The following is a 25,129-nucleotide window of genomic DNA, read 5'->3' on the forward strand; positions in this document are numbered from 1 at the left end:
AGGCGTTTGAGTCTAGTTTAAAGTTATTGTGACTCAGGTTGATTGGTAATTATTGCATTTTATTGGGACATTACAACAAGCCGCGTTCTGGTCTCAGATGGCACACTGGCCACTACACACAACCCTATTAAGCATGAACCATTCTAAATCATTGATGAAAAGAAAACATTTCCGAAATTGTGATGGGGCTAGGGTCCCCTTCAGTAAGAGGAGAAGTACTGTTTAACAGGGGCTGTGTAAACAAGGCTGCCACCGAAACCGTTAACCTAATGTGTTTTCTTTTTATTAAAGGCTTCTGAAACATTCGAGCATGAGCGCGTGCTGTTTCGGAGTCAGAATGAACTCTTGGGCACAAAAGAGAACAAACAGTGACTCACGCGTACAGAACAGCAACCATTTGTGCTTCCATTACTGTCAATCTGAGGCCTGCACGTATTATTAAAATGCAACACACACTGATACACAGCCCTGAGAGCTGGAGAAGCTGAGAATTAGAGTGGCAAACGGTCCTCACAGAAGGCACCAGTTATCCAAGAACAGAAATGTCACCCTGCGTACGGCATGGCATGGACACATTACACAAGTCGCTAAGACAATGAACGGGAGAGGAGTGAGATGGAGTCCATATCAAGGGCGGGCCGCTAAATATGAAAGGCAGTAGGTAGACGGCATGGAAGCTGCACGCATTGGCGGGAGCCAAGGGACTCAAAGTGGGGAGAGGCGTGGAATCTAGAACAACCGCTGTAAGATGGTGTGGGAGGTGTCTGAAAGAGCTGAGGGGTGGGGAGAGCATGGAGCCGGCAATAACACTGGGGTAACCAAGATTGCACACTCAGGATGGGATGCCTGCAAATGATATAAAGGCCATCGAGTAAGGAGGGTGCAACCGAGACCAAGCTCCGCCAAGGAGAGCAGGGGAGACGGATGAGATGGAGGCCAGAATCTGAGAAGTGGTGATAATCTGAGCAACTCCAGAGGTGGGATTTGGCCGACTGAACAGACAAACAGACTCCTGTTCGAGAGGCAAGTTCCATGGTGAAACTGAAGAGACAGATTTGAGTAGAAAATGCTGACCCATGGAAACCCGGCAGAAAAAGACCCTAGCAAAATGGAGGGCCCACAAAAATAAAGACAAGTGAACTAGTGAATGCTGAAAAAAGCCGCAGATTGAAGTCCAACTTTTCAATGTCCCTTTTTTCCTTCAAGGGACGGATAAGAAAATCATTGCTTGTTTGAATTGGAATCGAAGTTTCTAACCATCACTGATACAGAAGGTTAGAGAACAGTGATGAACCAGAAAGTTTACAATTCCATGCAACTTGCTCAACCTTGTTTTGATGTTGAAAACAATCTTTGGTGTCATGTGATCATTGTAAGGAGATCGCCACATTCCTGGTTAGCTGAGATCGTGGCAATCTACCTTTAATGTACAGTGCATAATCAGTAGACACCGATGTACAGATTTAGACTTTAGGACATTGTGCGTGTGTAGTGATGGTAACAAAAGATCAGCATAGGTGTGTCCTTTAAAGAGAGACCCTTATTCCTGCCCTCGTCACCCTCTCCTCCTCAGTCTCTGGAGGATAGCTCAGGGGCAACGTGCTCGCCTTGGAAGCAAGACGACACGGAGCAACACTGGTACGATCCCCAGGTCCGCGCTTAGAAACCTCTGGGTATTAAGCATGTTATAAATAACCAATAAATAACCAATCATATCATATATATCAGCCGGTCAGATAGCACAGCGAGTAGAGCACTCGCTTTGACATCTGTGCAGAGCCTGCTGACACAGGTTCGAATCCCGACAGGGCCAAACTCAGCCTTTCATCCTTCCGAGGTCGATAAATGAGCACCAGACACCGTGGGTAATAATAAGTAGCGCTATATAAAATGCGAAATTATTATTATTATTATTAATCATATGCCCTCTTTAATTTGTTTGTGAATTGTGGATAAAGTCAGCGATTTGGAGGAATGTCGATTTACTAGACTCCTGTGGCCAGACTTATGTTATGCTACATTGATTTGAACTCTGCAGGGCTGCCATGTTCATGGTCTCTGGGTGCTCACACGGCCAGGTGGGTGGGGTTGGTTAGTGAGGGGTAGAGGGATAGGATAGATGTTGTGCTCATCTGTTGATGCATGAAGAACCAAGAGCAACTTGCATCTCTGCGTGTCAGCATTCTGGATGTGCCTTGTTTGGTGCACTGGCCTTGTTATGTCCGGAAGGGCATCGTCCAGTGTTTGACTTTGTTGCCTGCCGTGACTGGGTTTGTAGCTTGATGAAAGTGATGTGCAGTTTGCTCATTTTGGTGGGTTGCCACTTTCCCGTGTCTTTGCTCCAGATTATGGCCGGCCATTTGATTTGGAACACGCTCAGAGTGCTCACCCTCTCCATAGTCAATTATCCTCCCACAGGATTGCTTTAATTTGGGGCTTAAGGAATGCACAAATCCCATCTGACAATCCCCTGTAAAATATTGTGTTTTTAGGAGGAAAAAAAAATCATTCTACACGTGAACCTAATTGTCCTCCTGAGGGCCACAGAAGTGTGAACATAGCTATTGTAGAGCAGAGCAAGACAAGTCATTCTAAGGTCACCTTGCTTGTTTTCCAGGCCTACAGATCAACGTTTTCCTACTGCTATGAATGCATAATGGGAGAACCCTACACATTCCACGCTATGGGTGAGCACATTCTAAATTAAGGAAGGCGTTGCCTTGCCAGGGGTATGGGTCACATGGAGGCTCCCTTCCCCGTAGTCCATGCCACACTATGGTAGTTAGCTTAAATAATTCAAAAGAAAACCTATAAGGAGCACTTTGGCAACAGTAAAGAAGATATTATGCCAAAAGGACTTCCGATCTTTGTAAAACCATTATTGGGGTGAATCTGCCAAGCAATATGAGCCCTAACAAATGCAGAGTCTTACTTTTCAGGGTTTTGTTGATTTCGCAATGCATCAAAGACTAAATCCCCTCTAAGAGTTTCAGTAGAGTAGGAAACCTGTGATGGGCCGGGCGAACCTGATCCACAAGTTACATCCTAGAAATGGCACCGGAGGTCTAAGTCATGTTACTGAACAATCCCAGACCACTTCCTAGCCCACGTGTGCTAGCCACGTTTTTCATCTTAGTCCATTCAAGGGGAGATTTGTTTTTTCAAAGTTTTGGGTGAAGTCCTTTTTTCAGTTTCCTAATACTTCCACTTTATAGATGTTTTGATTGCTTGTACCTGGCGCGTCGCCCTCGCCCCCAAATATGTGATTTAGATGGCGTCTTCAACTCAGTGTCCCATTACTTCCTGAATTGCACTGGTCCATGCTCAACTAGAGAATGCTTGAGGCCAGGATTTATAGGTGGGGATACTCTAATCCCTGTACTTTGAAGTTGGGAAGAACATGATATGTTAGGGAGCAGAAAAGTAATTCACACTGGCAATCTAGAATTAGTTAATTGAGTAAAATATATAATTAACTTTGAGGCAGATCGGTTTTTGTAATCCATACTTCTTTGCACCTATTTATGCACAGATCTTTACCTTAAAGGTATGTTATGAAGCTTCAATACTGTGTCAAGTCACCACCGCAGTGGCCGCAGACCACCTGAATTTTCCAGCATGTTGGCCTATTGGGTCGGCACCAGTTGAAGTTCCCTCTTCAGGTCAGGCCATAATATTAGACACTCTTAGACATAGACACTACTCGCACTCCTCGCCTCTCTGCAGCCTTCCACACCATCGACCACACCATTCTACTAGACATACTAGCCCACAGGATGAATATCTCTGGCACCGTCCTCGACTGGGTCACCACCTTTCTCACCTAGATGACACACGTTGTCTCCATGCCCCCTCATCAATTGGACCCCACCCCTGTAAAGTATGGCGTCCTGCAAGGGTCCTCCCTATCATCTCACTCCTCTTCAGCCTACATTTTGAATCCCTTGGACAGACCTTTAGCAAACACAACGTACATTTCCACCAATATGCAGACGGCACACACATATACCACCAAATGTCATCCCCTTCACAACTCCACACCCTCAAAACCTGCCTCTCCGACATCACCAACTGGATGGCCAACCACATCCTCAAACTCAACAGTCCCAAAACAGAATACCTCCTCATTCGGCGCAAACCTGACCTCACTTGCCACAGACAACTCTCCACGCCTGTTGTATCCCTTGGCTTCAACATCAACCCCCACCTTTCCTTCATACACCACAAAGCTGCTGTCACCACAACATGCAATCTACAACTACACCGTCTATGCAAAATCAGACATATCCTTCCTTCTGAAGACTTCCGCACTGCAGTCCAAGCATTCCTTCTCTCTAAGCTGGACTATGGAACTGCTCTCCTCACTGCACTCCCTAACAACAACCTTGCCCCCCTGCTAGCCAGACTTATCCTCCACCTACTCAAACATGCACATATCAGCCCTGTACTTGCGCTGTTCCACTGACTCCCCATACCCCGTATAATTGCCTTCAAAGGACTCTGCATTGTATTCAAAGCCATCCACCTCAAAACACCATCTCACCTTCATGACACACTCAACCCCATCACCCACACCAAACCCGGACAAACCGGACAACACTGTCTACACATTCTACTATGCAAACACACATCCACACAAAAACAACCATTTACCCACTGGGCACCTAGGGTACGGAACGCCCTACCTCTTCACATACACACTGCATCTTCCATCACCACTTTCAGAAAGAGCCTCAAAACACACCGGTTTCCTCACTTATAACCCTGACTTCACCTGTCTATCCTATCTTTCTATCCTTTCCTGAAAACATTGTGTAACTTCCTTTATTTGAACTATGTAAGGCGCTCCAATACCCTCTGGGTAAGGCCAGGGTTAAACAACAAAACAATTCTCCCTGTGGCACCTCTCTGCTAATACGACTGTCCCCAACAAATCAGTGGTTCTGTGTGTGTGGAAACTAGGGGAAGGCTCCTATGGCCAGTTGTTTCTTATTTTTTTTGTCAAGAGTATTTTTACTCCTTACTTTTTGTTGTGAGGAGATTCTCCTTTTATTAGGGTGTACTGCTGGCTGGTACATTATCTGTAGGGCTGCTTGAGTCTTATTAACAAACACAACCATTGAATTTGTGTTTAAATATTGCAGACAAACCATAATTAGAGTTTTTGTGCACTGGCAAGTACTGATTGTGGCTGAAAATGTGGGTCCAAACCCACCTAGATATGTTCAGTTGGAAAGTCACCACCATTGTAGTGCTTACATAGAGATCACTGTGCCACTCCATCAACTTTGCTTTGTGTATTCAGTGTGCCATGAATATTACAGGCTCGGCATCAAGAAGTGAGTGTCTTTGGAGCGCTAGTGAAGTATCTGCACCCTTCTCGGTGTCCTGCTTTTCGTACATTAAGTCATTAGGCAATCTGTCATTTGTCTTTGGTGACAATTAATCCGCCATCTTTAATATGCCATTCCCCTTTTCCTGATGAGGAGCTCATTGTTGGCGTACTGTTCTGTAATTCCCCTGCTCCTGCTTGACCTATAGCCTCATGTCCTCTTCTGTTATTTCCCTTTTTGTAATTGCTTCTTTGATTGTTTCTCTTTTTTGACTGACCCTCTGCCTAACGTTACATTGGTGAAATTATTATCGAAATTTAAATATGGTAATAATTTGTGGCTTCTTGTGCTTTTATCAAAGTACTTCCTGTACACTCTGCTGCTTCCTTGTTGCCATGTGTCTCTTTAGGCCTACAGAGGTCCAGAAACCAACTTGATTTCCAGAGTATTCCCTGAGTTCACGACCTGCCTTATTCTCTTTTCTTGGACAGCTGGATAATATTGGTGGGGCCGATCTGGCAACCACTAACAAAACTGGCCTATAGCTGTGATTGTGGCTATAACAACGTATATTGTATATATCATTATAGTCACTTCAAATAAGTTACACATTTCATAGAAATTAATACCAACACTTTTCTGTAAATAGCTGCTATAAACAATGTCCAGGGTGCGTAATTTCTTTTTAACTTTGGCTCGTCCTTATGCAGTGCTTTCCATTACATGGTATGTTACTGTAGAGGGCACATGGGCACATGTGTTCCTATGTTACATCTCGGGTATTTGCTTGACCATACATTGTAGGATGAGAACATCATGGCTCCTGCCTGAAGGCAGTCCTCGGCCTCGCCAGGAGTGAGGGTGTTAGTCAGAGATTGTGACACGCGCTAGAGGGATTGGCATGTCAACACAGATGATGGGAGGTAGTGTGCAAAAGTCTGCTCAAAAAAGTAATACGTCCTGGAATTGCGGACTCATAATGAAATATGGCCATTGATGAAATATGGCTGAAAATGTCAAAAATGTACAACCAATGTATTACAGGAATTGAGTTGAATATACCCTAATTGGGTTTTTTTGTATCTTTTTTCAGAAATGTTTTAGTGATTTTATTATGCCCCTCAAGAAGAGTGTTGATGCGAAACCTGTTGGGTCAACAATATAATAACATTTCTTGTGATTGATTTTGAAACAAATTGTCATATGTAAACTTCACAAATTATTGTTTGGTACATTCAAATTATAACTCACAAACCGTTGAATTTTTGTTTAAATATTGTGGAACATGGTAGCAATAGACGCCTTCTATACATAGAGGCATGAGCACACCTGATGTTGACCACATATAAATTATTGGTTTGATTGATTCAGACATTCGATGGTGTGCCGGGAGTTCCCGATTGGGAACACTTTTCTGTTTTCTAGTATATTTCCAACCTAGATGCCAAGGTTGAGACCATCCCCCCTGCACCTTTAACTACATACAGATCCATATTAATAGATTATATTAATTCAAAATATTTTCCTATTCTTTACACTAAATGTTTAGGTGTGCATGGTGTTCTCTCTTCAGTTCAAAAACGTAGATCAACCCACACGTGTGTGTGCATATGCGTGCACGCATTGGCATGCTGCCTTACTCAGGCCCCACTCTTGGGACTGCAGTCCTGGAAAATCTATCAGATGGTTGGAACATATACCTTTTCCAACACTATCTAAAAGTGTGCCCCCTCAGTAAGTATAGGGGGGGAACAAGTGCATTTCCTGCAATGACTTGCAGCTGCGGAGCTTTGCTTTTTTGCTAGGAGCACAACCCTATATTTTGGAAAAAAGCATGATGCAAGTGTATTCATTGGCAATATAAAAGAAAGCAAGAGCATCCCGACGCATGCGTGTGCATCATAGCCCTCCACACCTGCAACATTAACAAAACATATGTTCATACATGGGAGACGTAATTGCACTGCAGATGTCAGCAGTTTCTCTTATTGCGAGGGATAAAATGTTGATGTTGCACCTTGCTGGTAGTAGGAAAACAAACAATTAAGTTGCAAGAGTTCATTACAGATAATCATGTCAATGCCCCCTCGCTAACCCCAGCTGTCTGAACTTGTCATTTCTCAGAGGACAAGAACAGAGTTTGCAAACAAGAACAGAAATAGGACCAAAAATATAAAGAAAAAAGTAAAGGCACAATGAAAAAAAATACATGGCAAGAGTAGAGCAACAAGGAAGGGAGAGAAATAGTTTGCAAATGATACATAGTAGAAACATGTGCAGGTCATAAAACAATGATGGGATGGAAATGTTTAGGAAAGAAATGAAAGGAAAGATAAAATAGCAGCAACATATACGTATTCAAGAAAGATGCAGATATTGAGAGAAAAAAGTATGAAGAAAGAAAGCTGCAAAATATGAAAAAGATGGTTAAAGTGAAATGACGAAGTGCTTATTGCGGGTGTTTTGTGAGGGGCATCCATGCAGAGTAGGGGAATAAATACCCTCGCTGGGGATTCAGAGATGCTACAAATATATGGTACGTATATTCGAAAACTACGAACAGTGGAGTCACGATTAGCTTTCCCGGGGAAAGGAAGGCTGGCAAACGTTAGTAGGGACGGGAAAAACCGGTGAACTTTGCCAGAGCTCATCCATGCCAAATACGGCTTTATAAACCACCCTTCCTCCTTCAAAGACTGAAAGCTGCGAACAGAGGTGACCGTGTTTGCCATTCTGCCACTCATCACCACCACTGTGTAAAGAACATCAAGTTGGTGTGTCCGAGAGGGAAAGATTGACTTCATGCAAAACCATGTGCAGGTACAATGCTGCTCAGCATTCTGCATGTTCTAGGTACACAAGGGGCCTGCTAAAGTCCTGCTCGCAATACGTGGGACCTTACCTTTAGACGGCCGCTCCGGTTCAGGGTCAAGATGATTTGGCGGCGGCGGCGGCGGCTTATAAGGAAGTTGCCCTGCAAGGAAATGAAATGCCATTGGTTATCAACATCATCAGAGATGCAAGCAGTTGATTTCAGAGTGAGCATTCCAAATTACAAGTGTGGGAACAGTCTCGCTCCACACATCCCCCTCTTCAGACAAACACACACACAAAAATGTGCCACCAGAAGCTCTGCTGAGCTGTGGAAATGGCTGCTTACAATCAACCAGGGCCACAAAATTAAAAATGAGGGGCACACGGTCACATTACAAAGTGATTGCATACTTATTTTTGCACAATCTCTTGCCACTGAACAGAGGGCTAAATGGGAACTTATCTTTGCAAACCCTCATCTGCCCCACAGAGCTACAGCATGACTCCAGCTCTGATCAACACGATTTGGGCTCCATTTCCGTTTTCTTTCGGGGTTGTTTTCTCTAAGGAAATGTGTGTAAATGTTCATGATATATGAATTAATTCTGGTGGTCCTTCCATGAAATCCGCATCACCCCACATTCCAAGGGACATTATTCTTGCATCTGCCATCTTGCGTAGCTCAAGAGCATCAGCTCTCAATCTTGCATAGCTCAAGGGCATCAGATCTCAATCTTGCATAGCTTAAGGGCATAATCTCTCAATCTTGCGTAGCTCAAGGGCATCAGCTCTCAATCTTGCATAGCTCAAGGGCATCAGATCTCAATCTTGCATAGCTTAAGGGCATCATCTCTCAATCTTGCATAGCTCAAGGGCATCACCTCTGAATCTTGCATAGCTCAAGGGCATCACCTCTGAATCTTGCATAGCTCAAGGGCATCACCTCTCAATCTTGCATAGCTCAATGGCATCGCCTCTCAATCTTACATAGCTCTTGTCAATGAGTCGCGGGCTAGGAGCTGATGCCACTAACTTGGGTGGACACACTATGATGGTGGAGCTGGCCTATGTTTCCGGTGTAACATGTAAATGAGCATTATCATGCTGCCCCGGAAAAATGTTGGCCTGCTTTACCCTGCAGAGTTGGTCTGCCTCTCCGCTCCCGCCTTTCTTTTGTTCACTGGCAATGTATGTACCCCTTTCTTCCTCAAAGCCAATCTCATTTCTCTATCAATAAATGTTAGGAGGACATGTGTTGAAGGGCCCCAATTGCAATCTGGTCTCAAAACCCTGCTACACCACTCACCTAAACTGTGTGATATGGAGCAAGTGATACTGGGTGAGTGGGCTTCGACCAAGAGGCGACTATGGAGTTTTAACTTTGGTGCGATACGATGGTGGCGACGACAGAGTATGGTGATTAGAAACTTTATAGCCTTTTCATGTCCAAACACAGACCTAGAAGCTAATTTCAGTATCTCAAACTGCCAGCCAGGGTCCTGTGCACACTCTATGCTTGTGAACTGGAGTGTGGGACCATAGTGATGGTCAGCTGGGCACACAAAGAGACTTGTAGCCCTGGTTTTCCCATTTTAAGCCCAGGACTACAAGCCCCAGGGTGCAAAGTTAAAACCAGGACTGGACTAGTGCCTTCCAAATGGAATTAATACAGCTGGCATGTATGTAAAAGGTCACTTTCCATATAAGTACAGACGTTCTGAGACCACTACCGTGGCTATTTCGTCCATCATCCATTATACAAAGTCTTGTACCATAACAGAACACAAATTGGCTATGCTCTATACAATAATACCATTATAGCTGACACAGGTGCATACATTTCACATTGCTGTGAAGCCATATTTTGAGTCCATAAACCAGGTGTGAAGAAGAATCACATGAAAACTGACCACATTGATTCTTCTGCTTGGGCAACATCTTCCCTCCAGATGTTTTGGCCTACAACTCATCTGCTGCTGCCAGCATAGTCAATGTGGAGGAATCATAGGAACCACAGAGCACCGATTGCCCTACCGATTGCTAGCAGTCACAATGCCGTGGTGAGAGATCCCCTTTCTTTAACAGATAACATCACAGAAGGGACATAGGGCCTCATTACGAGTCTGGTGGTAACCGTGCCGGTGCTACTGGCAGGTTGCTGCTGGACCCGCAATTATTTACTGGCACCTAACTTCCTGGTGCCACCGGGAGATTACAACCCGGCAGCCCGGAAAGTCAGGTGCTGGCTAATTTTAAGTCCCCATTCCCCTAGAGTCCGATTGGACTCTAGGGGAATGTGGACCATGAAGCACCGGCACCGTTGTTAACTGTGCTGGTGCCTCCGTGACGGGTCTTCCTACTGTGGCTGCTGTGCCCGGCATGGTCAGACCTGTCGGGCATGGCGGCGCCTGGCAGGCAAACCCGTAGTTTGCTGGTCCGGAAACAGCAGTGTCGGTGAGTTTACCAGCACTGTTGTTTCCGGACCGGCAAACTTAGAATGAAGCCCACAGTATTAAGATTTGCAAACGCTACAGTAATCACAAAGGGTCATCACTAGCCTTCCATTCCAAACCTATGGCCAACCAATTCAGTTCCATCAGATCAGTGAGGAAGACAGATCTGTAATTTCTTTCAGAAGTCATCTGTAGCGTGCCATTTTGCAAGCGCGTTAAATCCCTACTTTGTGTAACTTCATACGCTTGAGTGATAGGTTACGAACATGGACATCAAGCTACCTGCATTCTTCTGTGCAGGAAGCACTGACTAACCTTTGCCCAATTCCTCTCGTTTCCAATGATATTTGATTGATTTAGATTTCAAAGCGACACACCATGTGGATGGACCCATAGCAAGAACATGCCAAAGGGCCCACTCCCACATGCATGCAGGTTTCTTTAAACAAAACCCACCCGCATGTTACCAGAACTCCAGAGCCCTTCCCAGTTTTGGGAAACCAAACTTGACCCAACTCGAAAGCTGGTTAAATAAATATGAGTGGGTCAGCTTCAGTATGACTCTGTGAAGTACGATCTGTTGGCCCAAGTGTACGGGGGTCGTGTTTATAATGTGGGCAGCCCGACTGGAGGAGTTGGGTGATGATCGGGTGCCAAAGGTTGTTTTTATGAATGGGCATTTCCATAGTCCACAGGGCTGTCAGCCATCTTTAGGAGCCTTTCTTTTGGGTTCCCATTGAATACACAACATTCTTAAGCTTTATGCAGCAACAGCAAATATCTCGGTGTATCCAAAAGCACACCAATGAAGTGTGAGAGAGGGCACACTACTCGATCTACGTCTAAATGTGTTCTTCACCCAAACCACAAAGGCAGTACTGCCTACAAGACTTAAGAGAGGTCATTTCAACTGAACGGGTCGCAAATTCCAGGACCCCGGGGCTCTCAAGTCCTAATAAAACTTGCATGCATCATTTGACTCGGATCTTACGCCAACACCGAAACTGCCAACTCTTGTGAAAAATGTTCACTTTCAGCTCTAGGGCTCGTATTGTATGCAAAGCGATCACCAGTAAAATGCGCTGTAACAAACAAATACAAACATACACAATGGCCGGACAAATAACAACTACTGAATAACAACATTGAAAATATACGGCAATACATAGCCGTGCCAGACAAATAAGGGCGCCCTTACTTCAAGGAGCTGGTTGAGGGAAAGTATGCTGATTAACTCAATTTGAAATGCAGAATCTAATTGCTGAAGGATGTGCATTTGGAAGGCCTTAGCCAAACCTTAAAAAGTGTGCCACACCATTTGGCTTTTTTGGAATTTCCCGATTGCCAACACATGAGTAGAGGGCAGGGTCGGACTGGGACAAGAAATAGGCCCGGTCACCCAAAAAAAAAAAAGGGGCCCACCCCTCGCCTCAAAAAAGTGACCCACCCCTCGCCACATGACTCTTGACCTCTGACATCACCAGAAGTGATGTCATTTGACCCCACTCCAAAGTGACTTCCCGGCAAGCGATGAAGCACGACCTTTCACCCCTTGACAAAACAGGACGTGTCATCAAATAGCATCGGCCCTAAGTACACTAAAGTACTGTGAATCCAAGCAGACGTCCAAGGCCAAATGATAATATGTTATTGTATAGCACTTACGCTGAAGTTCTTTTTCATAGAACAAATATGCATGCAATATCACCCAACCTGTGTTGGTACTCATTTATAAGAAGGCTTTTCGAAGAAAAAAAAAATGGAAAAGAAATCTTTTTTTTCCCAATTTTTTTTCTCCAAACCGCCCCAGGCATGGCCAGAAACCGGACCCCAGTCCCTACGGACGATTTCGGCCTGGCCACGGGCGGAAAGGCCGAGGGGCCAATCCGACCATAGAGAGCCCGCCTTGAGACATAATGCAAGCTTTCCAGATAATCAGGAGCCAAAAGGTTATGGGTTTTCAAAATTGATGTCACAGCTCGAGCCTGGATATAGTGACTTACAGGAAGATATAGTGACTTACAGGAAGCCAGCTCCCATTTTCTGGGCTGAAAGGTAATCCAAACAGTCCTTTTTCTTTCACTGATTGAAGCTTGATGAAGGGACCTGTGATTGATGCCAAGTCAGAGGAACATGCGCTACTGGATCCAAGAAAGAGCTACAGCCTGGACCAGCATCTGACCAGGAGACGTAGACAAGATGTCCGCTCACCTGCTGATGTTAAAGAGATAGAAACGAGCAGACCCAACCACTGCAGCACCCAGAGGCACAGAATGCAGGCCACTGTCCGATATGATCACCAGTTTCCTGACCGACTCCTCAGGTGTTGGGGGAAGACCCGAGATATAGTGTCCACCCGAAAGAAAACAATGACGGGAGGCAGTTTCCAAACCCAGGACCTTTCTCTTACCAAAAAATAAGGCAAGAGCAATTATCCTGCATCCTTCTGATGGACCGTTCGCAAACAACTTGACACGCGAGCAGCCTCCTTGTGAATTCACATGTTAACTCCAAGCTGAAGAATGTTCTGCAAGGGGCTTCCAGGGACAGGGACCCATTTACTGGTCACAGATCGATAGATTTGGTGTATGACATATCCTGGTCCTAGAGAGCTGTGCCAGGTTTATTTCACCCCCAGCTGCTCTGGCGGGCCAAAAGAGTATGGGGCCATGGTCCTTTCACCTTGACTGCTGCGAGGCATCTGGTGGGCCAAAAGAGTATGGGGCCATGGTCCTTTCACCTTGACTGCTGCGAGGCATCTGGTGGGCCAAAAGAGTATGGGGCCATGGTCCTTTCACCTTGACTGGCTGCGAGGCATCTGGTGGGGTTATGGGGCCATGGTCCTTTCACCTGTACTGGTTGCGAGGCATCTGGTGGGCCAAAAGAGTATGGGGCCATGGTCCTTTCACCTTGACTGGCTGCAAGGCATCTGGTGGGCCAAAAGAGTATGGGGCCATGGTCCTTTCACCTTGACTGGCTGCAAGGCATCTGGTGGGCCAAAAGAGTATGGGGCCATGGTCCTTTCACCTTGACTGGCTGCAAGGCATCTAGTGGGCCAAAAGAGTATGTGGCCATGGTCCATTCAACTTCAGTGCATGTTATGTTATCTTATATTTACTCATCCTTAACACCTAGGTCCACACACCCTGCACTCCCCACCCAACCTGAGACTTGGTGATCTGCTGCCCTCCGTCTCCCCTGGGTTGCTTGTAGATGCCTTGCTGCCAATTGCCCACCCTCACCCCGTTAGCTGCCCGCTCCTTTTTTCTCTGCCTCCCTCGCTGGGTTCTTCCCCCTATGAATGTAAAGCACTCCGTTGCTTCCCGAAGCTAGGTCCACACTCAGTAAATACCCTAATGATAATATTTCTTTAGCCCTGCAATATGTGATGGGTGGTGTCCAGACATTTGGTCGACTGAAAACTGGTCGAATGGCATTTGGTCGACGTAATTTGGTCGAAAACCAAATGGTCAGAAAAAAAAAATGTCGTCATATATATTTTTTTTCGGGTTTTCGTTTTTTAAAAAAAGGGTTTTTTAGAAAAAAAAAGGGGATTGGGGACCCCCCCCCCCAAAAAAAGGGGTGAAAATAAAAAAAATCGACCATTTGGTTTTCAACCAAATTGGTTCGACCATTTGTGTCTGGTCGACCAATTTTTTTTGACCAAATGTCTGGTAACCGTGATGGGTGGCATGGGTGCAACGCCGAATGATTATGGTTCTGCTTAGCTCTCCCCATAAGTAATGTCTAGTATGGCAATAAGGAGTTATCTAACATATAGCATACATGTAAAATAACTGTTTTCACAAGGCTGCCACACACAGTCTCATTTCTAGGCAGGTTGGAGCTGTCGGAGCTGGTGCGGCTTTCACGCGTTGGAGGCTCGCTGCGGAAGACATACTGCTCGGTTCGGACAGCGTAGCACTATGTATTCAGGAGGAACCAGCACACCTTCAGCTGTCCGTTGAATCTTTAAGTCATTTTTGATGTCCTTCCTCGCTTCTGATTCCTCCGTTAAGAAGCACCCAAAGGCAATTTGTTTTACTGCAATGCATTGTCACTTCTCTGAAACAAGCAGTTCCAACCATTGAAGTAGCTCAATTCATGACTGCACAAGTAATGTGTAATGTTTTCTGTGGGCCAAGAAAATAAAATCCCCATCTGAAGGTAAATTGGGAACATCTTATTCATTGGTTGTTCTCTTGAAAGACAAGCAGCTAAAAAGTTGCTCCCACAGCTAAATTCCTCCTCTTTCGCGTCAATTGTCTTCCTCTTCGCTTTATGAGTGCAGATGGCATGTGTACGGTTACCTCTTCCTTGTTCTTTTGTTACCTTCAACAAAGGTTTTTTTTCAATATCTGCTTATGCTATAGATGGGTATTTTTTGCAGAATGCAGATTGTCTGATGGCGGGGCCTCCTTTTAGGAACAGAAAGATGGTTAAATAGCGGGAAAGATACCGAATACCTCATGTGGGTGGCGGCAGCCCCTCTTTCAGTCTGACCGGGGCAGCAGAAGTGAAGTCAAACGGGGGAGGAGAACCTTTGCAATTTCCAGGAAGACTCAAATTTAAGGAAATAGTGAGAGTGCAGTGCATGCAGGCCCAGAACACAAGTCTAATTGATTGCCCAAGTACGATGTGTGGTGGGACTGCACCGCCGCGAGCAGTCAGTGCCTGTGTATATCACTCGGATGAAATGTCGCGAAAGCAGATGGGAGAGGGGCTTCATTGTGTTTCATTGGTGTGAATGATGGGAGGGTCACTTTTCCTCCTCACATCTCTGAAGACTCAGTTCCCTTCTCAAGTCCATGTTCACATTGGGAATTGTGCTGTGTAAGAAGAGGGGCTAGAATAAAGGGTTGTCCAACTCTGGGCTTTGAGGGACGAGATATCCCTCAATATACACGAGGAAAAATGTGCACACATTTAGAATCACTATATGCATATTTATCTCATGAATATTAATAAGGGGTAGTCTGAAAACCCGACAGATCCGGTCCCTCGAGGACTGGAGCAGGGACAAGGATCACACTGCCATACCCAAGTGTGTGGTGCATTGCTGACCCCTAGGTATACATTAGCCACCTGAACCCACTTTGGATGGAGGGAGGGTATCATTCCTCCACCCACGTTTGTTAAAATGGTGCATTTGCAGGGATTCTCCTTTCACTGCAAAGTTTATTTGCTACCCTATGAGGGTGGTGAGCATGTAAAGACTGAATAGAATCACTCATGGAAGCAGCGTACATCAGAGGCGTAGCCAGGATTGTCTAACAACTGGGGCCTGAAGCTAATCTATTTGGGCCCCGCCGCAGTCAAATTAACATCTGTAAATGCCCACACAGTGCTGCTGAGTGGGCATTTACAGATTTTGGTTGGGCCATGCCCACACAGGTCCTACCCTGTCTACGCCTCTGTCGTACATTGTTCTGTGCCTGGTTTCTGACACGGGGCACCAGGTGGAGCAGATGGAATGAGTGCACACTGCCATAGGTGAAATTGCATCCCCCGTGTGAATCAGGGTTGCGCTTGCACCTGCACTGATTTCTCACTGCTTCACAAGATAGACTCTGCATGCACACAGACATGCGCGAGTGCAGAGGCTCATTGCACCCACAGAATGCGGGTCTTTCCTTCAATTGCGAGCATCCTGTGCACACAAGTGGGGGAAATGAGTGCATGAGTCTGGCCCAGCATTCCTAGTCATTTCAGGGTGTTACATTTCATTGTTCATCTGAAACAAGACATCTGGATCTTGACGTCAGAAACGGGTCATGTGCAGAGCAGGAGCATTGCACTGCACTGCGACACTGGTCTGCGACATTCATCTGTGGGAAGAGCGGTTCCCACTGCCTCTGACCCATGCTAATTGTACAATCAATGAGCAACTTGTATTGGTGATATTTGAATCACCAAGAGCACCACACCACCCACCCCCTGCCTTCGATCCAGCTATACCTCTGAAATGCAGCGCGGGCCTGGTCCTCAACGAGAACCTTTCCCAGCATCGTTTGCGCACAGCACTTCTGGACTCCATTCGGTTCTACTTTCATAAATAATCCCAGAACAACATGAATGCAAGACGCGGTGGCCCGGTGCCATTTGCATTCATTGAAGACTCACAAAAGTATCCAGTTGTGTACAGCGCAGCACATTATGCAGGATACCTGCTGTCTCTATTCCCCTGCAGAAGCTGTTCAGGTTACCGCTGACGGTGAAACTTTCCTATTATGCATGCTGTTATGTTTCATGTATTTACTGTAACAATTTACAGGGCTGTTAATCTCTTTTTCCTAAACAAGGAGAGTTAATGACACATAGATTACGACAGCAGCCACAGTAACCTTCCAGTTTCAAGTTATATCAGCGCTGCAATAAACACAGTTGATTCCTCTTATGGGGCATATTCCAAATAATTAATATATCTCCCCGCTGCCATTTGCTGCTGTTGCTTGGAGCCCTTTTTGTAGCCAGCTTCGTGGAGAGCGGAGAATTGCTGCACCCTTCAGGGCTCTTCCTAATGACATCGCAGCCTACTGCAAGCGCACCAGGCTGGAGCGCGCGGTACGCTCACAACAACTCTTTGGGGGCATAAGGTACTAAAAGTGGAGAAAAAAAAATGTCAGCTCGAAAGCAAAGACATTTAATGATCTGCAAAGAGCCTGATTTAATACTTCTGCACCAATAATGGACTGAGCATTTTCTTCGAGCCGACTTCAGAATCCTCACACGGGTTACGTGATTAACCACGTAACTATGTAACTATGTTATTAACGCACTCTCTGCACTCGCGTGATCCAAATGTCACAAGGCCTAGTAGGACAGTTATTGTTGTTTCTTCTCCCCTGTTATCGCCCCCTCTTTGTCTTGTGGCTCCTGGAAACACTTTATGCTGTGTAGGTGCCAGATAAATGCTCAATATATAAATAAACTTAACTTTGCCGGATCTCTTGCAGTCGCGGCTGCGTACAGCAACCAAAAAAGAGAACAACTGCTTCCCCAAATTCAATTCTCTTTCAATAGAGCCAAATTCCTCTGCTTAGTAACAATCATGCGTGTGCTGGAAGTGTTAAAGTATACGGAACCACAGGACACCCCCACACTCCCCTTCAATGTTCCCAAAGTGTAAACAAAAACTATTCCCTGTTACCCTAAAGGGTATCTTGGTAACAATGCTTTATGGTAAGGACTGTTCTGCCCCATGTACCATCTAATGTATGCCTGTAAACACTACCAATGTACAGCAGGGATACGTTGCTTCCCAGAGCTAGGCTTGTGCTAAAAAACAAATCAATGCACCACTGTCTGGTCTAAAAACTGCACCCGTGCCATGAGGATCAAGTCCTCCCAACCGCGTTCTTTTTTGTTTTAGCCATCAACACTTAGCATGATTGGATATGAATGCTCATGCTAAAAGGACAGGAGCAGGTTATTATCACCCCCCCAATCCTTTAGATGGGGCCAGTGGTGCTCAACTAACCCTCCATACCCAACTGCTCCCTCCACAAATCTGCATGAATCCCAGAGTTGTCTCCAAAACCGGGCTTCTCCAAAGGCCACCAGAGAGCTCTCAGTCTTCAGAGAGCAGTGTTGGAATTACTTTCTGCTCAACTGAGAACTTTCCCCAAGTATGCTTGCATGTCTCACTTACCTCCAATAGATGCATCAGTCGCCGCCTCCTCATCACAGTCGCGGATTGATCGCCCGCAAGCAATTATGTTTACATTGTTCCTTAAACCAAGTTCTGATGAAAAAGCTGGTGGCCGATCTTTCTTGTTGTGGTCCATTAAACTCTGAAACTCTACCTGCTGATGTGTGGAATGAACCCAACCTTGTGATCTTCAGGAAAAAGCTAAAAACTCATCTTTTTCATTCATAATCAAGGCTGTTCACTACACGTGCCTGTATTGTCCTTTCCTCTATAATGAACACCGGCGAGATACCAGTGCCGGGTTATTGCGCTTTATTTTTTTTTTAAACGATAGCATAACATGAACAAACGAATCAGTACATTTGTGGGCATTCAACAGCAGCCAATGAATGCATTACCACCTATGCAGCCGGACCACCTCCCCTGCTATCCTTTGCCTATCCTAATCTTCCTATCCTCATCTGTTCACATTGTGAATTCTTTTTACCTTCTCCCCTTTGATCTTTGTGAGGTGCTCTGAGACCGTCTGGGTAGGGCCAGCAAAGTATAAAAGTTCAAATAAAATTAATAATAAAAGGATATTAAGCAGCCCCTCAGAACTCATACCCAGGGAAACGTTGTGAGAAGGTGGGGGAGGAAAAAAAGAAGAAAGCAATCTCAGTAGACAGGTTAAATAAAAGAATAATATTGCAGGAAGCATGATCTTCAAAGAAGACTTTTTTCTTCACTTCCCTTCCCTATTGTTTTAGTTTGCATGGAACTTCTGTTCTAATTCAAACATATGACTGGCAGCATATAACAGATACGTTTTTTTCTTTTCATGATCAGATTCTATAACTACCATGCCGACTTGCTGAACAAATAAGATCAAACATTACAGTCTTTCATGTGTAAACTCAAAGATCCTTCAGGCAATCACCTTTCAGAAAAAGGTGTTTGTCAATGTATGTAGCTAAAATTCTTCTCAGCTAAAGAATGGTATTGTAGACAAGCGACAAAGGAGATTCTTCAAAGCCTAAAATGAGAAGCTTCCAGCAACATTCCTGAGTGCCTGCAGAATTGAGCACTCCATACATGTGAGCCCAATTCCCAACAGGAACTAGAGCCTTTTCCCCAGAGAGGCCCTTTCAAAAGCACAACCAATTCTTTGAAAACGGGTGAATTCTGAGCAGGGATTCCGATTCAAAAATATATGTATGCAACCAAATGTTTCCTGGACATAAATTAATATTCTATAAGGGGCTGATAGATCATCCATTCACCTCAAAGCTACCTTAGAAGACAATCTGCCCAACTAAGGGTGGATATCGCACTGTGTGAGGTGGACCCTTGCTCCCCGAGCGGGTCTTATCCCAGACTGACCTTGTTCCCTGGCTCCACTGACCTATTTCCAACCAGTGTGGCTCACTGTTGGAATCTGCAATCTCCCCTACTCTAGATTTAGATGTAAGGTCAAAAGTTGGCTTTGGACCAACAACAATTAACCTACTGATCTCAATCTCACAGCGTACCTTGATTCTGACACTTGATTATCTGATTTTCTGTTTGATCTGATTATCTGACTCCTGACCAATGAGACTCACTTACTGTATCGTATGTATATTGTATAAGTGTATTGTATATATGTTAATGTATCCTCTGTATGTATGTAACCTAAGCCTAAGTATTCTTGCAACTGCTGCGCCCGGCTACCCTTGGGTTTGGAGCGCATTATCAAATCAAATAAACTAAACTAAACTAAACTAAACTAAACTGCCATGCAGTTGTCTAGCAGGTTTTGTTCTGGGCTTGCTGCGCATCAATTAACAAGAGACTTAGCACCTCTGACTGCCGCCTATTTTGGCAGACTTTTGCGGCCTGCAGCCACAGATTTGTCAAATGTTGGACACCCTGCACTGTTACTGACACACTTTGCCTGGGTGCATCTACGAGTCCTCCTAACGTGCTTCCGCTCCTCTCAACTACAACTCACACTGTGAGGAATTTGACCTACCACATGGTGGGTGAGCAGTCGCATGGGCTTTTTTGAATTTTTTATTAAATGGTATGATGGTAGACCAACGTCAAAAAAATGTGTGGGCCTAATCCACACTCCTTTCCCTATGCTCACACTACAACAAATGAATAGACCTGTGCTCACTGGCACTCTGGATGGACACAGCATACAGGCACCGTCTGCCCTATCATATTTAGTTGGGATATGATAGCCTGGAGTCCACCATGTCATCTCCAGAAAGGGGGATGGCCAAGCCCCCTGCCATGGCCTGCCTGATAAACTAACACAGGCTCCATGGATCCACCCTGCTCTTTTGTTCGGACCTGCAGCTGGTGGCAGCATTTAGAATACCAATTAGAGGGTACTTCAAACAGGCCCACATGAGGGCTGACTGCAGAGGTTAACAAAGGAGACAGGAAACCCCAACAACCTTTTATATGTAACTGTGTCAACCTGAAGCCAGCTCCACCCTCAGTATCAAGGACAGTGAGCTGTCACGCCTGGGACTGCATGTTTACAGTAAGCCTCCATGGTAGGGGGGACACCATTCATCAAAGAATGTTTGCAGGAGCCAGAGAGTCTGCTCATCACAGAGAGATCCATTAACCAGAGAGATTCTTTGATCACCAACAGACAGGAAGATGGGTGTGACTTCGTAACATATGTTTTCATCCCTTTAACTTTCCTGTTGCAAAGCACTCTGGTTATGACCTCATGTATACAGAAGATTGTTGGGGGGGACCTCAGGATTGGTTCATTAAGGTACGCTTAGCCTACACCAACCACTTCCCACTTGGCTTTAAAAGAGTGCTGAGACCCTCTTTTGGCAGATCATCTGAAGACTTTGCAAGGAGTAACACGAAGAACTCAGCATTGGACCCTGGCTGAAGGTGCAGTCTGCCTTACATCTACTGCCAGTGAAGGAAGGCCAGGACCGCCAAAGAGGGAAGCAAGATCCCTACCCCAAATAGCTCCCAGGGAACATAGGGAGATAAAAACCTCAGAGGACCTTTCAGTCGCTCCAGAACTGGTACCCAGCCAGCACATAGCTTGCCCTGCTAGGCTCTGCCGCAACAACCTACAACAATGGACAAGGCAGCTGCCTGCAACACACTCTTCAGCTTTGGGCCATTCACCATAAACGACAACACAAGCCCAATGAAGAAGCTGGCAGAAGTGCCTTGACAAGCATCTGCCTCCGTCAACCTTAAAGGAAATTTTTGAGCCAGTTGATTTCCTGACCCGTTGTCAATTCGTAGTTGCTTAAAGACATCCAAGATGTTTCGACTGGTGTTCCAGACCGGCCGATCAGCACTGAGACAATGATTCCTGACCCTGAGCTGCCGTGTAGGCCAGCCTGCAACCATTTGTCCAGCTTCGCTCGCCAAACCGTCTTGCCACCTGATAGCCGCAGCTGCGCCCACCTTGAACTCTGTCACAGAAGCTTGCAAAGTGCCCTAAATCTGGCCTGACCCTGTCGAGCACGAAGAACACCTACAGCACAAGGTACATTGTGGATCTGTCCCCTGCCAGTTCCTGGAAAGACCCTAGATACGTATTAAGAATCATTGCTCCCTTTGTGCTGAAGCCAAGAAACCTTAAACTATTGTGATTATTAACCATACCAACTACCCTCCTGTCTGTATCCAGAGTGCATCCCTTTTCCTTCTTTGAAACGGTCTGTCCTCTCCATTCCTTTACAGGGTGGGTTGTATTTCGCATTGTTGCTAGAACTGTCTGTGGGATATACATAAAGTAGATATTTTTGATACAACCTTGACTGGACAGTCCCTTTTATAATTGGGTAATAATTGTATTTTTTCTGTATTGCAACTAACTGATCCACGACCTTTCGAATATAAGCCTGCCCTCCGGTCCACATTACCAAAATTGAACAAGGAGGTTTACAATTTGCTTGGTATTCCAATCTTTCGACTCCCTTCTGGTGTACTAGAGGTGTGGGGCTGATTGATGGTTTATAAACTGACATTCACACCTTGACCACTGGTACCCCATAAGTTGATTAGTCTCTCTCACACACACACACACCCACCTGCCGGATGTGGTCTTACTGCAGGAGAGCATGGATCTCATCGTGCCCATTTACAAATCCATCCTGGCCCACACTCTGGAACCTCCTCCCAGTCAACAACAGACTTGCTCCCTCGCTTCAACATTTTAGGGGGGCGCTCTAGTCCCTCCTCTTCAAGGAATGGCTCTGTCTTAAACTTGGTCCACACCCCATTCACTTCCCACATAAGGGAGCAATGGGTCTTCCCACATAACCGGAGGCTGGGCGAGTTACTTACCCCTCTTGCCTCCATTGAATGCTTGTAGATCCTTTGCTGCCTAATTGCCCACCATCCCCCTGACCCGTTGGTAGCTCCCCGCTCCCTTTGATTGACCCCTTGCGACCTGCTTTCTTCCCAGGGTCCTTCACACTATGACTTGCAAAGCACTCCATTGATTGCCAACGCTTGGTCTATACTCAAATACACTAATAATAAAAACAATAATATTAATAATTCTTTCCATGCTTGTGCCCCATCACCTCTTGCTCAAATGACCCAATGATATGATATGATAGGTTATTTCTAGCGCGCTTATTACCCAGAGCGCAGACCCGGGGATCGAACCTGTGTCGCTCTGTGTCGACTTGCTTCCAAGGCGAGCACGTTGCCCCTGAGCTATCCTCTACCAGCCCTCTCTACACACTCCCAGATTCCAGCAGAAGAGAGCAGGGTGCTCCAGCTTCTGCGTGACTGCTCCTACTCTCTGGAACACTCTCCCCGACCACTTTAAAAATGAACAATCTCTCCTTGTCTTCAAAAAATACTTAAAAACGTGGCTATTTAACAAATATGTATAAACCTTCCTAGTCACTTGTTTTACTGTCTATACTGTTGCACCAACGATGTACAAGCGCCTTGATACCTCCGGGTCTGGGCGCTTTACAAATAAATAAATGCCCGAAGCCACGGGTGGCCGGGGAAAGGTCCACTTTCGGGTCCAGTTCAGTTGATCATTTTACACGCTCAAATGATGCAAAGTTGCACTTGCACCAATTCACCATTTGTAATGTGTACAACATTTTCTTTATGAAAGCCCTTTTTAAATAGGGCTCAGTCAATCAAAACATCAAATAGCAAAATCCAAAATGGACATGTATGAAAAAAATAACATGGAGCGATGTTTTCATATACACCATTTTATTTGCTTATGTCATTATTGTTGCTTCTGAAAATCGGACAGGGTGCTGCGATTTGGTAGGCCAACATGTCCGACCGTACTTCCTAATAAAACATTGGGTGCGTTCAGAGGCAGTTCTATTTGTATGCAGTTTGGGGTACGCACAGTAGGTACCCGAATTCTCATCTGGAAATAACTTAGGACAGTCTAGTCTTGAGAAACGGCTTCTCGGCACTGCTGCAAGAGCGTGAGGAAGCCGAACAATCCACTATGCCATCAAACGAATGAACACATTTTCACATCATTCAGAGTGCCAGAGGTCAGCGCGCCTCGTTATCCAAAGAAGGTTGGCCCATACCAGCATAAAAACAGCTTGCCACATTAGTCCTTCAAATCCCACACATCATCCGGCCATCTGCGCCGCTCGAGACGGCGCCCAGGTAAGAACGTAAACAGCAATAAAACAAAATCACCAAATAACGAGCGATACAGCTGCCAATTGTCTATCTAATCACAGTGGCCTGCCCTCCCCCTCCCCCCTCTCTCCGGGCACAGCTCCGGTGCCAGTCAGGTTAGCAAACAGCCGAGGTGAGGGATCCAAAATGCTCGACTTGTTCCGGAAATGAAGGCCGAGGCCGGAGTTCAGAGGTCACTGATGGCCTTCTGCGCGGGCAGTGATTATGTGGAAATTGAGGAGAGAGACAGGGCCAGGCAGTTGTCGCAAGGTGGGGAGCATACGTACTGTGTGGCGAGGCCGTGTTTTGAAGTTGTGAAAGAAACCTGGTAATGTTTTCTTGTTTTTGAAAAGTCACTCGGCTGTGAGCTGCAAGCGTGAAGAAACTAAAAATGCCCGAAGACCGCTGTGTTTTAATGGGCATGGCGAGACTTGCATGTGTTGCTCTATGGAAAATGCCCCAAGGAAGCACATGGGGCTCCACTCTGCCAGCAAGCCATAGGTCTCCCAAAGGAAATGGGTTTGAGTGAGCGACAGACCTTTTCCCCCACAACGCCAGGAGTGTCAAAACCAGCAGGTGTGTGTTTTGCACATACATTTGCCGGGCACGGCCATAATGGCAGTACCTGGTTATAAAATGGCAACAGCTGGAAAATGTTGTGTGTGTACTTGGACAAACAATGTCATTGGCTGACAAAGGCAGATGTAATACCTATACACAAGTCCAAACAGTAGCCTTTGTTAACATTTGTTTTACTAGGACTTCAGTGTAAGGAGCAGATATACTTCAAGTGGCTGAAAGCGCACTCACTTTAGACATTTTTATTTCCGCAAAAGAACATTTACAACTGCAACTGATACTCTTAGCAGGCTACTTACAAATACCACTGGCAAGGCAAATTTAGATGTTACTGTTTGATACAGCTAGCTCAGAGATCCCAGGAGTAACAGCACATAAATAAACAGCACACATAAGCTGTATGCCTCTCCTCACATGTCATCTCCCTCCTAATTGTACTCAAATGTAATAGATTTGGGCTACAGCTAGAGCCTAAGAGCAACCTAACAGCCAAAACTAAAAATGCATCAAGACAATGGATTCTCAACAGAAGGACACACACCATAACACGTTAACTTTTCAACTCTGATATGGCTGTGCCCAAACCTTTTGATCAGCCAGAGAAACCCAACATCTGTATTACCAATGAGCTATGTGATGAGTTGACAGAACTATGTCCC

General features: G+C 45.5%; 1 protein-coding gene across 11 annotated transcripts in view; it reads right to left on the reverse strand.

The window, feature by feature from the left end:
• ADGRL3 (adhesion G protein-coupled receptor L3) overlaps positions 1-25,129 on the reverse strand; it is a 1,472,013-nt gene that overhangs the window by 383,982 nt on the left and 1,062,902 nt on the right. For all 11 annotated transcript variants that reach the window (XM_069626103.1, XM_069626104.1, XM_069626102.1 and 8 more), the window contains one exon: positions 8,236-8,307. In XM_069626103.1, the coding sequence (XP_069482204.1) occupies positions 8,236-8,307 (72 nt within the window). The remainder of the gene's footprint in view (positions 1-8,235; positions 8,308-25,129) is intronic.

The sequence above is a fragment of the Ambystoma mexicanum genome, chromosome 6p (genome assembly GCF_040938575.1).
Source record: "Ambystoma mexicanum isolate Mex_15411 chromosome 6p, UKY_AmexF1_1, whole genome shotgun sequence".
Taxonomy (NCBI): domain Eukaryota; kingdom Metazoa; phylum Chordata; class Amphibia; order Caudata; family Ambystomatidae; genus Ambystoma; species Ambystoma mexicanum.